This window comes from Taurulus bubalis (genome assembly GCF_910589615.1).
Source record: "Taurulus bubalis genome assembly, chromosome: 16".
NCBI lineage: Eukaryota > Metazoa > Chordata > Actinopteri > Perciformes > Cottidae > Taurulus > Taurulus bubalis.
In genome coordinates, this window is record NC_136604.1 from 15,000,785 (window position 1) to 15,015,157 (window position 14,373).

Sequence of the window (14,373 nt, forward strand, 5' to 3'; positions counted from 1 at the left end):
GTTTTGGATTTTAGACACATTATATATTGATTCTAAAAGAAGCCCTCTGTTGATTGGGTAGAAGACATCATATATACGGGCTGTTTAGGTAGGTTGTGTAGCTGCTTTAATTTGTGAGACAATCAGGATCTAGGATCTTATCAACACATAAAGGTATTTCTTACATTTTAAATAGTGTTGGACAGTAGAATAACTATTTGGGATGAGGATATATTGTTTTTTGTAAGATTTTACACATTTTTCCTACTTACACAAAGCTAATTCATTAATGCCTTTACCTTGAATATGCGATGAGGGAACATAGCATAGACTAGTATATTATATATAATATAATCCTAATCGATTTGTCACTTAAAAACCTTTTGGTATTAAACTCTTAACTCCTCTGTGACCTTGAAAGCTGGCTAGAAAAACATCCATAGTTGTTCCTTCACAAATATGGTTGCGGCTTAAATTAAGCTAATTATATTATATTGTTAAGAAACATTGTTAATGCTAGGTTAAACAAACAATTTGGCTTTTACATAAGCTGAGTGCTATTTCACTTTCTTGTCAAGAGTTGGAAGAGAAAATCAATAGCACTCTCGTGTCTGCATGTTGAAGCTAATGCCAGTAGCCGGACAGCTTAGCACAAAGACTGGAAACAGCTAGCTGGTCTCTGTCAAGGTACAAAATCCACCTTACAACATATCTATTGCCCACTGATGATCACGTTACATATAATTTGTTCGAACTATTTCCAGTCTTTATGCTAAACTAAGCTAACCATCTGCTGGTGGTAGCCTCATATTTGGTCGACAGACTCAAGAATGGTATAGTATCAATCTTTTCATCTAATTCTCATCAAAAAAGAAAAAAAGCATACAAATGTGGGACTATACAACAAATTAAATCATGCAAAAATGCATCTTGTTCCAATAAATGTTCAAATTCAGGGACACAAACCAATTGAGTTTAGCTCTGCTAACCTTCTTAATTCTGATTCTGATCAAGTAAGAAAAACTGTAAAATTCTCCAAAAAACAAACTGTTCTCTTAAGTCAAGCAGTTTGTTGACACCCACATACAGCGGATGTGTGCGCAAATATACTAGGTACAATATTAGGTACAAAGAAAGACGTGTTACCAGTGAACCTCTGAACCCTGTTAGCTTGGTCATCATACCAAAGTGTTTCGAAGGCAAACATGGAAATATGCAAAACATGGCCATGGATGTGTCGAGGAGAGGAAGCATGGTCAGAGAGGAGAGAGAAAGAGAGGTAGTTGTGGTTTCCCAAACCTTGTTCTTCTTCGCACCTGTCTTCTCCTCCTCCTCCTCCTCCTCCTCCTCCTCTTCCCTCTCCCTTGCATTAGAAAATGTCTCATGGAGAGTCTGATCCACTGATTCCTTCAACTCAGTTCGCCTCTCTTTTGTGGGTCATTGGCGTTACATCACTTCCTGGATAGACAAAATCATTTCCAAACGTGTGCTGTCATGTGCGCTGAGCTTGAAGTTGTTGAGCCTCCCATTTGTTGATTGCTGTATCCCACCACGCCGTTGGTGTTGAAGAGATTCACGCCGGCCATGTGTTGAGACACCTGAAAGGACACAAAACACACTTTGTTATGAACATAACTTTTACTACCCAAAGTCGTCCGGTTCAAAACAAATACACATGCACACACACACACCTGGGTAATGTTCCACTGTAGCTGCTGGGCATGTTGCACTCCCTGCTGATGAGGTAAACCGCCAACCTGCTGCTGCCCCATCATCCCACTCTGCTGTTGTCCCATACCGCCATTTTGCTGCTGCACCATCATCCCACTCTGTTGTAGTCCCATCATCCCACTCTGTTGTAGTCCCATCATCCCACTCTGTTGTAGTCCCATCATCCCACTCAGTTGTTGTTGCCGTCCCAAACCGCCATTCTGCTGCTGTACCATCATCCCACTCTGTTGTGGTCCCATCATCCCACTATGTTGTTGTTGCCTTCCCATAACGCCATTCTGCTGCTGTACCATCATCCCACTCTGTTGTTGTTGTCGTCTCATAACGCCATTCTGCTGCTGTCCCATCATTCCACTTTGCTGCTGTCCCATCATGCTCTGGGTCATGCCCGTCATGTAGGGTGGCGCCATGACACCACTCGGCTGAGCCATGACACCCTGCTGTCCCATCATGCCGTTCTGTTGAACTCCAATCATGCCGCTCTGTTGCTGTCCCATCATGGCCATCTGTGATGTCATCATGGCACCTCCCATTCCACCTGCCTGGGCTAAAGAATGGTACGATCCGTACGGGTGTGTCGGGTATCCCATTTGGTTCATGTACAAGCCTGCTGGAAATAATTAGACAGAAAGTAGCCATTTGGGCAAATTGGTAAGAAATGAATAATGTAAATTAGATATATATATGATGAAATCAACTGACCCACTAAATTAAGACTGAAGGAATCATGGAGAAAACAACATTTGAGAGAAGGTTTGCCTCACCGTGAGTCGGCATACTGCTGGCGTGCACTGAGGGGGTGGAGGCGTAAAGGGAGAGAATAGAGTCCTTGGACAGTTTCTTGACGGTGCCCTCCTCTGCTTTGGGTGCCGAACCCAGGAACAGACTGAGGTTGTCAGGCACGGAGGCAGTCACTCTGCTTTTAGGCAAGGAGCTGGAATCAGGCTGGAGAAGGGAGGGCAACAAGGTGCCGTGAATAGAGAGACAGGAAGAAGCCAGGAGAACGTTATCGTTAACAGTGGAAGGATGCAAGTAGGGGTGACAAAAGTGACAAATGGTATCTCAAAGGCAGATTTAAGACAGTCAATCTATCACTCTGTGAGGGGTGCTTTGAGCTAAATGCTAACGTAGAGATGCTAACATGCTCACAATGACAATGCTAACAAGCTGGTGTTTAGCATATATGTTCACCATCTTAGTTCTGCGTTTTATGCTAACATTTGGCAATTAGCACTATAAAAAGTACAACTGCGAATGAACGTTTTGCAGATGTTGTAAATAACAAATATACATTTTAACCTAATGATGACAATACATGAAAAGTCAGGGGACATTTATGTCTGTATTTATTGGTGATCCAGCCAGGATTTCAACCTTTATGACAAACATTAACCTCATTTTGGCGCTAAAGTTCAAGTCAGTTGAATTAATTGATTTGCTACTATAAATGTCCGGACAAAATTGTACGCCAATCCATTCAAAAATATTTCAGTCTGGAACAAAATGTTAGACCGACTGACATACTGCCATTGCCATCCCTAGAGGCGTGCAAATAGCATGGCTACAGACATAAGGGCTTTGTGAAGAGCAGGCTGTGTGTAGTATTTGCAGTCTGTTACCGTGGTTTTAATGGAGGAAGCAGAGGAGGATGCTGGCAAGGAGCTGAAGAGATCCAGTGCAGAGTGCGCCAGAGCTGGATTGGACACCGCCGAGCTCTCATTACTGTCTGGAACACATCCTCCACCATTAGACACTGCGGCACTTGGAGCAGGGGCATCTAATAGCAGGTAGATGGAAGCATGTATGATTATTTAAAATTATCCGCGGTTCAAGAATAATTCGTTGAGTTCCCTCACTGTTTCTTTCTCTTCCCTCTATGCTGTAAATGCATGTTAGTGTGTGTGCATGTGTGTGAGGTGCAATACCTAATCCAAGCAGGTCTGTAACAGAATGGGGATCTGTCTTGGGGCTGATGTCTTTTTTCTGTCACAACAAAGAAAGTCGATGTAAATGAGCTTGAATCCAGAATCCTTTCACTCCAGACTCCCTTGTGTTGAAATGACCTTCCCAGTCCAGTCAGAACAGTGACTCCCAGTTTTCCCCTGCTCGCTGAAAACTGCCTCAGGATGTACTTCCTTCTCGTGTCAAATTCTCCTCACTGGCTGACACCCTCTCTCCTCTTTCTTTAGCTCCTACTCTTCCTCCCCTAGCACTCACCAGCTCAATCCATTGCTACACTCGCTCACTCTGCATCAGAGCATTCGCTTAACACTAGAAATTGAACAATCTTTAAGGAAGACCAGTTCTCTTTTATCGCTGTGATTCAGCCAGTACTCACCAATTTCATTTTCTCAAACACAACTGGTTCCTTGGGTATATTGTCACAGCTCTTTTCTTTCTGTACAGAACAAAACAAGTGGTTTTGTTGAGCAAGCAGACACTTCAGGCAGAATGGCCCTGCTCAAGAGTATCATGACAGCAGTAGATAAAAAGAGGCAAGACAAAAAAAGTATGTGATGCAGTTTTTGTTTCTGCTGAGTTTCTGCTGAGACACAAGCACACACTTTCTGTGTGTGTGTGTGTGTGTGTGTGTGTGTGTGTGTGTGTGTGTGTGTGTGTGTGAGAGAGAGAGTGTGTTGACTCACCCTAAGCATCTGGATGTCAATGACCTTGTCCATGTACTTCTTCTTGTCATACTTGTCCCTGATGAAGATCTCTGCAGACTGGTCCGTCCCAGGGCGCTGAAAGCACTCAGGTAAGAAAGCCTCATAGAGACGTTTGGCTTTGGCATTCCCCATCTCCTGAACACACTGTTGACCCCGAAACACAACACACATTGTTACATTTTTAAGCAGTCTAATAAAGGAAATATACAGTATCCAGGGTACTATGTTGTGTATGGTGGAGTTCTGCCAATGAAACAGTCTGAATTATTTTCATGGATGGAGAGAAAAGAGAAAAATAAAGATGCTGACTTTAGGAAAATGATCACACTGGGAAGCACAATGCTGACTGTCTTGCCTATCAGACCCAGACAAAACAAGCTGCATACTGATGAGCAATTGTCTACTTCCTCTATTGCATGTGGACATGCAAGTAAACGTTGAAATTCTAAATTGGTTATTTTTCCCCTGCAGTGAGAAATCGATTTTATGATAATACTGTTGGTTATATAAGCAAAAGGCTCTTCATATTACAACCCTCAATATAATGCCATTGCATGAATAACGTACAAATAAAATAACAAGTGGAAGGTACAGTGGAAGAAAACAAGACTATGGGGAACAATGGAGTAACATTTTTTTAGTTTAGAGGAAAGGAGAAATAAATCATACTCATTACGACATTAAAGCTGGCCTGGGATCTCCAATTTACCAAATATATCTGTATCGCAGCCTTTCTGTTAAGGCTCCTTACCTAATAACTACCACGAGCAAAGACTAAAAGCTGTTGTTTTGATTGTACTTCATCTAATACTATAAGGAACAGCATCGACACTGTAGTCAATCCAACAAACATAAGCTGGTATATTCCTGTGCTTCGTAAATGATTTACACGATTTGTACCCTTTGTCTTAAACTATTCCATTCATACCAACAAATACAAATTGCGTTGGTTGTTTTACATTTTTGACAGTCCAGATCTATTGTATGCAAACTAAATGAGTATTTTGTGAAAAACCCTGAACGGTCGTTTCACACATTAACACGTAGCAAATATCCCCATCTTGATGTTTTTGATCTGTAGTGTGACCTCTGACCTGGACCTGCTCCTGTGTCCACTGGTCCAGATTGACAGACTTGACCTTGGAGATGTGAACCCCCAGGTTTCGATGGATACCAGCACAGCGGATACAGACGAAGATGCCCAAATTCCAGGACGCCCATCTTGGACCTGGCAGAGAGAAGAAGGTATATAGTGTTTAAAATTTGAGCAGAGGGTCTTTAAAGGGGGGCGATTATGTAATTGGGTGAGAAGAGACTGGAAGTATAATAGACAGGTAGAGTAAGCAGGCAAGCGGATTGGGAGAGTGATGAGAAAAAACTCTGATTAATTTTAGTCCAATTATAGAGAGACAAGGCTGAAATTAAATTAGGAGTTTGAATTCAGCTGGGAACCCAACTAATCCAGTGTAAGTCATGCGGTGTCCTGACACATAATGGGATCGAGAGGAGAGAGGGGGAGTGGAAAGTAACACACGCCGGATACCTGCAGGGATGATTACTCATGTGTTTATGAGCCTGTGTTTATGAGCCTGTGTGTGTGGGGGGGTGCGTGGTATCTGAGTGGGCCATTTTGTCCATCTTGCTGCCATATCTGTCTTCATGGCTACATTTGATCGTCCCATATTCTCCCCCGAGCTTTGTAGGTTTAAGGTATCATGTTGTGTGCCTCGCTGTCTAGGAACCTTGCCTGAACAGACAACTCAGAAAAGGGGGAGCTAAAAACAACACCGTCGGGCAATTGTTCTGCTGAAAATGATGCAACCGTCCTCTTTAGAGAATACAGGCAGCTTCAAAAAGAATACTGGTGCTTCTCTCCCCATCTCTCCTAACATCGCTTCTTGCCCCTCCTCCTCTTCTCATTCCTCCTCCTCTTGCCACCCTCTGTCTCTGAGCTCATCTCCACTATGAGTCCTTGCTTTACAAGTTGATGCACTGTGGCCTCTACACCACTAGATGGAAGATTTGGATTTCTCATTGGCCTCTCCTGTCTGGCAAAGCCACTGTGCAGTGTTGAAGAAAGGCCATTATATGCAAATAAAAGAGGAAGTTTGAGTTTCAGAAGAGAAAACACACACGACCTTCGCCTTTACAGCAGCTGCAGAGTCAATTATTAGCCTCCTGTCTGCATACTGAACCATGAATGCTAAAAAGGTTATTATTCTTGCATCATTAGAAGGAAATCATCAGACTATATTTTTGATCTATTTCTGGGTTGCAAAGTTTGCATGCTGCAAAAAAGGCAAACAAAATGACAACAGCAGAGGGTCACACCAGGCTGACGGAGTGTGTCCATCACCCTGACCGTCTGGGTGCGGCGTTAGCTGTCATGCTGGCTAATAATAGTAGAATTACTCTGCAAAGCCGGCTTAACCGCTGTAAACATGGGCAGTGACAGAGAGTAAGAGAGAGATATTGTCAATTGTGAAGAACTCCCTTAACGCTGGATTTAGTTTGTCCTTCTCATTCTAATACTCCTCTGTGTCCTGGCCGCCATTTCTTATCTCTCTCATTCACCGCCGCTGCCGCCCTCCTCTTCTCCTCTGTCCGTCCATATCTCCCGCTCACAGTTCTAATTCTCCCTTCCTGTATCGTTCTCCACCCTTGTTGCTTCTTTTTTTTTGCATATACTGTACTGACTTTTTAAAATCTCTTTTCAGCCAATCTGCTAGGGGTGGCTCAGGAGTGCCCATGTTTGGTCCCCATGGAGCCCAGAGGATGAATCCTATTGACTCTGATGATACTGGCCTTTTCCTCTGGCACCAGCATGAGTTTGACATTTGGGGTTGTTAGTGAAATAGCTCAACAACTATTTGATGGACTTCCATAAAATCTGGTAACGCTATTGTTAGCTCATAGACGATGTATCCAAATTACTTTTTCCTCTAACTCCACCATGAGGCTGACCTTTGTAGTTTTGACTGAAATGTCTCATACACTGTTGGATGGACTGCAATAAAATGATACAGATGCTTTTTTCTTTGCAAAAATGTGTGCGTTCATGTATCCAGTGGTTGTACGCACAAGTGTATGTCTAATCTGTTTGCAAATTGGGTATTATGAATGTTTGCAGGTGCTCAGTGTATAGGAGTGTGCCGACCGGGTGAGCCAAGGAAGAGGGAATGGAGTTGAAGGTTAGTTATTTAAAGTGAATCACATCTGCACACCGCACCACAGCCTCTTTGGTTCTAATCAATGCAGTGCTTGAGTAAGAACCCATAAACACGCATGTCCAGCAACAATGCACACCTCCAGGTACTTTGAACAGATATAGTAGAGAGAGTAGGAGGAATTGACTTCTAAAAAAAGAAAGAAAGATTGGACAAGCAACTTCTACAAATCAGACTCTCTGTGTAACAAGGTTGGCATTGCAGTGTACATTTCTACAAAGTTGAGTGAGAGCGATGAATTAACTTCTTGCGTTCTTTTTGTAATCAAATAACAAGTCCCAACACCTTCTTTTGAGGTACAATGGAGGTTTTACTAATAAATCCATTCACTTTTTAGAGGGCGAACGACCCAAAAGTAGAGGGTTTGCATCGGAGATGGATGAATCATCCTGGCAAAACAATTGTGTGGTTGTGGTTGTCAAAATGCAGCTTGAAGCAGAATCAGGGGAGGAGAAGGCAGAGCCGGGGCGAGAGACAAAAACAGAGAAAAACAAGAGGGGATTTTTATGATCATTAAATGGTGGACTTTAGCAATATGATAGCCTGCTGGGATTTACAGTGCAGAGGCTATGCGCGCAGCAAGAGAGTGCCAACAGAGATATATAATGAACATCTCTGTCACTCCACCACACACACACACACACACACACACACACACACACACACACACACACACACACATTTATGTGGATTACAACACTTGGCTACTTTCCTTTAGTAATCTCTCAATTTCGGTCTTTCTCCCCCCAGTACATCTCTAACTTTCATCCTTTCCTGAAACACAATGCTAAGTTCAAAGGGTCACACTAGTGTAATTGCAAGTTTTACGTATGCAATTTAAATGTCTATTGATATTGCAATTCTGAATGTATGCTACAGTATACTTTTTCAGTCAGATTTTGAATGCTATTGGATGACTCCAGCATCATTGCTCTCCTGGACCAGAATGGATATTAGTATTGGACTTTATTGTGTCATCCTTGAGATTTGTGTAGTTGTATTTGATGCCCTCCTTCTCATATAAATCACATAACACACACACACACACACACACACACACACACACACACACACACACACACACACACACACACACACACACAGCAAGCAGGTGCATATGGCTCATTAGCCTATATCCCACAAGGATAAACGTTGCTTTCTGCAGCACCAAGTTGATCCCACAGAGCCTCAGTCATCAGTGAATACTAAGTCGTAGAGCACCACATAAACGCACACTCATGTATACGCACACTCGTCCCATATCTAAACCAATCCAGAAATCCTGAGGCCTCCCAGTGACCCAGTCCCAGTCTGAGCTAAGCAGATGGACCCATACTGATAATTGACTAATACACACCCACCATCTGTGTTGCAATGCGAGTGGCACGACTGCGATCCTGCAGGTGAGTCATTGAGGTTTAGATGGGTTGTACATCAAAAGATGAGTAAGACACTCCATCACTGCAAGCTGTAGGCTATTCTCAAAACACATTTTGGATGTGTAATTTCATCCTATTACTGATATTATTGTTTGTACTCTGTAGTTAACATGTACTATAATGTATTGCCATCCCAACCTGCAACCTGTAAGTTGATTAATTTGTAACTTAGTTTGAAAATATGGGAATATACAGTACACTACTAAAGTACCACAGCAAATGAGATGATGAGGACCTTAAGGGGGCCCTACTTTATTACCTCATCTCAAGCCCCTGCTTTACAGAGGGACTGTGTGTCACAATCTAGCTTTAAGGCCATCAGCTGATGCTGTGTTTACATGTTGAATATGTCACATCTAATCAAAATACTACACAACACATCTGGGACCATATATTCCAGAATAAATGTACAGGTTAATAATAATGCCCTACACGCAGACTGAAGACTCCCACCACTGTGCCAGCCTCTCTTTTGAGACTCTGAACTCCATGCCAGCCACGGGACACAAACAGCCAATCACCTCCTGGCGTCTGATTGGATGAGATTTGAGGGTGTGTGGTGATGGAGGGGGAAGGCTTGTTATCACCAGGTGATATCTCCACGGCAACCGATGCCCGGTGTGTACGTAAACACAAGTACAATGGAGACAATAAAGTAGCGAGGCTTTTATGCACACACACACACACACACACACACACACACACACACACACAGACACACACACACACACACACACACACACACACACACACACCCTGTGAGACTGAAGCCAGGAGTAGACGTGTTGACTACATTGTGTACCTGCCTCACCCTGTCTCGCTCATCTCTTCATTATTTAAAAAAAAAAATGCAGTAAGTCAGGTGGAGAGACAGGAAGTTGGACAGCACAGGCACTAAACTGCAGTTGAGAAGCAGATAGATTATTTAATTGCTGTACTGCTAAGGATGACCTAATAGCATCGTTAATGTGTTTTTCTGTTTTCATGCGCTGCTGTAAGCATGCACTTGGCTCCACATGTCTCGCCACTTCCTCTTCAATCACCAAGAGAGGGGGGGGGGGGGTGATAAACACACAGTAATCTATGTCAAGGCAAACAAGATTAGACCGAACCTCATCATCAAGCCATATGGTCAAAAGACTGACTTGAGTCCAGGAAGGGGCGGGGACATAGTCTGTCTGTCAAGGTGTGCACACGTGTGTGGTTCTCTGTGAGAGCGTGAGCTCAACATCTAATGCACCTGCGTGTAACACTTAGACGGGAGACACAGGAAAAGGTGCTAATCAGGAAGGAGGTAAAATAACTCTCACCTAGATGACACTGTCAGCTTTTTGACAGCTTCATGAAAGAACAAAAGGTGGGAAATGAGAGTGATGTGTGACCTTTCAATCAGTGCGAAGGCTTATGTTGTTGCTTTGTTAAACACAAACAGAACATTTTCTTTTGCGTACTTGACGCAAATCAAACTTCAGATTAAAGTAAAAACCGACTAAATGATCAAAAGAAATGCCACTTTTCTTACAATTAAAGCTAGAGCTTCCACATCTTTGATGTTGGTATGTGTGTGCGGTTGCTATTTTCTCCCTTAACCCATAATCTCATCTGCATTCTAATTAGACCGGTCTGTTGCACACAGTGAGGTCATGTAAATCCCAAAAAAACAACCAATGCCCAGGCATGCTTAATGAGTATGTGAAAAAAAGAGAGAAAAAGGCCGGTTGGGAAACAAGATGTGGTAGATAGCAAATCAAACACAACAACAATCAAACACAAAATGATCTAAATCTGTCTCTCCACATGTCTCCAGTTTAGACAAGAAAAGTCCACCACTTCACAAACGCAAAAATGTTGCCTCATCATTTAAGATCTGTGTTTCTGTCGACAGTCTAGCCTTTGATCACAGTGTGCTTTATAAAAGAGATTTCTGAACAGTCACAAGAGTGTTTGCCTTGTAGTCTAACAACGTCTGCAGTTCTATTTATATCTTATTCAACAAAAAAATACATCTGAAGGCCGTATGATCTGGAATAAAACCTTGTTTTTTATGAAACGAAGCATTCACAATGTCCTGGTGAAGCCTCCGATTGGAATCCAATTAAGACCTGGACATCACATGCCATCTCAACAAAGCACTGCACAAGTCAAGCCGTAGTCCATGTCCTGTGAATGTACTGTGTGTGTCCAAGGCAAGATGTGATGAAAACATCTCACCTCGAATGGGGACATTTGATTGAGTCACGTTAAGCAATACAACATTTAAAAAAATAAAACAGAGCATATGAAGAATCAATCTGTCTCCCAGATGACTGACAGGGATTGAAATTAACTGAATTAACAGAATACCTTTTAGCTAAAATGTATGATTTTAGTTATGGTTAATTGTAAATAAAAAAGAGAAAAAAGTCTCTCGACATGTGTCCTGCCAGTTCTTTTTTTTCAGCAGCCACTTAGTGCTTAGTGTTTCTTGTGAAACATTTGTTGCACTCCAGATCTTTTTACCTACATTTGGCAGCTTCCTGAAAGAGATACAGAGTTGCAGCCTCAGTCTTGTGAATGAGCAGAGCGACAGAGGCAGCCAGAGATGAGGAAATGTAAAGAGAGACACCAGAACAAACAACCAGATTGTGATTTTGGCCCAAATGAACAAACAAGCATAAACAGTGGGAGCTTTGAGACTCGGTCTATCCGTACACTTGTTTTTAACCAACATTATACATGATTCCCCCTGTAATGAATGAGGCAGCCTGGCACAAACATCCAGAGAGAAGCTTCGAAAACATATTGATTTTGCACTCTGAGTGTGCTTTGTACACATCAGATTTCTCTGCTGTTGTGTGTCTGTCTACTTGTCCGTTAAAGAAGCAAACACAGATCTGAACCTGAATGCAGCGCTGCAGAATACAACGTAATCCCTGTTACATATGGGGAGCTGCTTACTCACATCATTCACACAGTTTTCATGAGGAATCCCAAGGGTGTCCACTGCCTGACAGCCCGCAGTGATACATTCAGCCTTCACTTATTTATGACTGAGGTGGAAACAGTGGAACCACTTCTCGGACATGCTTTGGAGAGGCCTATCTTATCAATGTCGATGTTGATGTCGATGGGCTAACACAAGGTGTCAGCGCTACATATTATTTTGTTTACTTACACCTGAGGGTTTGTCTCCAATGCTGGTTGTGTATTTGTTTTGTGTGCATGACGCTGTGGTGGGCACATGCATTTTACATTCACAGATATTATCAACTCAATGAATCTTTTTGGTTTTGTTGATTCAGTTTCCAACTGAAATTGTGGCCAAAACTGCAGTGTTTACCCAGCAGCATGGCCAAACAGGTTCAGCAAATAGCTCATGACACAGTTCAAGGCCTCAGTGAGGCCACACACAGCAATGGGTGAGTGCACATGCACAAACACATGCAATTGAGTGTGTGTCTGTGATTTGTATACACTGTTTATAAAATAACCCTGTTATACATTTTAGAACGAATGAGTCACAACAACATCAAGTCCTTAATCCACTTTAACGATCAGACTAGGTACATACTGAGGATGGCATTTGTACAGTGCCTCCCAATAATACCAATTATACTGTGTGAATGCTGTTGTGCACTTGTCTATGCCCCATCTGCCATCAGACTGCAGGAACAGGCTGGTCAGGGTGACTCAAAGTCAGCACTGATATGTCTATCTCAATGTCTGCTACCGGTTTCCATCCTGGGTTTCAGGCAGCCTTTTTTTCCCAACAGTTGGAATAATTCTCACTTATTATCACATTTACTCATTTATCATGTCATAAAGTTGTCCAATAGTATCAACCACAAAAAAAACTCTTCAATGAAAGTTATTTATAATAAAATACGCATGGATTGTTATTATAGATGCACCTTTATACCCTGTTACTTCGCTGGCATGATGTAGCAGCATGCCGTGCTCCAGCCAAGTGAGTACCCGTGTCTTGCACCATAGTACAACGTAATTGGTCCAGGAATAATGAATGCAACGCCGCATTTTCGAGCGTAGTAAATAAGCGAGAGAGCCGATTCATCCCTTGGTCATATGCGGGCATGGACCGGATCATCCGGGGAAACTGGGCATTAATTACCTACCTTTCGATTCACAATCAGCGCAGAATTTATTGTCCTCCAGCACCAGTAAAGAGTTGAGGACAGCCTGGTATCTGTCAACGTCTTTCACGGATTTGCCGGTCATCATTGCACTATAGTCCACCTCAGTGTTAGGCGACAGCCCCTGCGGTTCGTGCCGGCTTTTGGTCAATGTGCCTCTTATTTGACAAAATAAAAGCCGTGTGTGTGTGTGTGTGTGTGTGTGTGTGTGTGTGTGTGTGTGTGTGTGTGTGTGTGTGTGTGTGTGTGTGTGTGTGTGTGTGTGTATGTGTGTGCGTGTGTGTGCAGAGCCGATGCGCCCCGGTCCCTCCTCTTCGCTGTGGCAGGGCGAGTTTGTTTCAGCCAAGATGGGATGATTGTCTCTTAGCTAACCAGCACGCGTGATGGTAAATACTGACACCACTCAAGACGTAACGCGGAGGAAAAGTCCCGGAACGCAAAGCTTAAAAATGTAGGCTAATGTGAGGTCGAGTTAAAAACGCATCTGTAACACACACACACACTCGCTCTTTCTCTCTCTCTTTCTCTCTCTCTCTCTCTCTCTCTCTCTCTCTCTCTCTCTCTCTCTCTCTCTCTCTTTCTCTGCCCCCCCCACCCTTCCTCTCTCTCCCTCGCGCACACACACTGATACATTGTTATCGAAATAAAGCCACAGTGTGAAGTCATATATGTGTTAAGTTTCTGTAATGCCATACAATATTTTTTAAAGATAAATAAAGACAATGACAGGTAATTTGGTTTCTCTTTCTGTCAACATATTACATATACTGCCATCCTGTGGTCAATCATTAGACGTTTTAGAGAAGCAGGTCTCCCTGTGGGCCTCTGTTCCCCGCCAGGACGCAGGGGGGTGATAACACAACCCGCCGAGAGCAAAACAGCCGAGGAAACGTTTGACGAGACAGCTGACAGAAGAGCGCACCGAGCTGGTAAAGTTACACAAATATATATACCAGAAATAAAACGACTTGGTTTTCAAAATAAAGCATGTAATGTGTTTCTCCTGTAACAAGGGAACTCTAAATGCAAAGTTACGATAACAAGAATAGTTTTGTTTTCAACTAAATTGTCTATCATATGTCCTTTAAATACATTATATTATGCCTGTATGTACTATTGTTATTGTGCTGTTGTTCTGAGTTTTTACTCCTGATTAAAATGAATTATAATGTGCTTTTAATGTATATTACTCCGGCTTTAA

General features: G+C 42.7%; 1 protein-coding gene across 1 annotated transcript; it reads right to left on the reverse strand.

Annotated features, from left to right (window-relative positions):
- Window positions 1-1,451: 1,451 nt before the first annotated feature.
- smap2 (small ArfGAP2) lies at window positions 1,452-13,260 on the reverse strand (the record flags this gene model as incomplete). Its single annotated transcript, XM_079231659.1, has 10 exons — window positions 1,452-1,577; window positions 1,671-1,808; window positions 2,067-2,320; window positions 2,475-2,655; window positions 3,330-3,487; window positions 3,636-3,693; window positions 4,049-4,108; window positions 4,356-4,520; window positions 5,471-5,604; window positions 13,155-13,260. 10 exons carry the CDS (start codon window positions 13,258-13,260, stop codon window positions 1,452-1,454), a joined length of 1,380 nt encoding a protein of 459 aa, XP_079087785.1.
- Window positions 13,261-14,373: the final 1,113 nt, after the last annotated feature.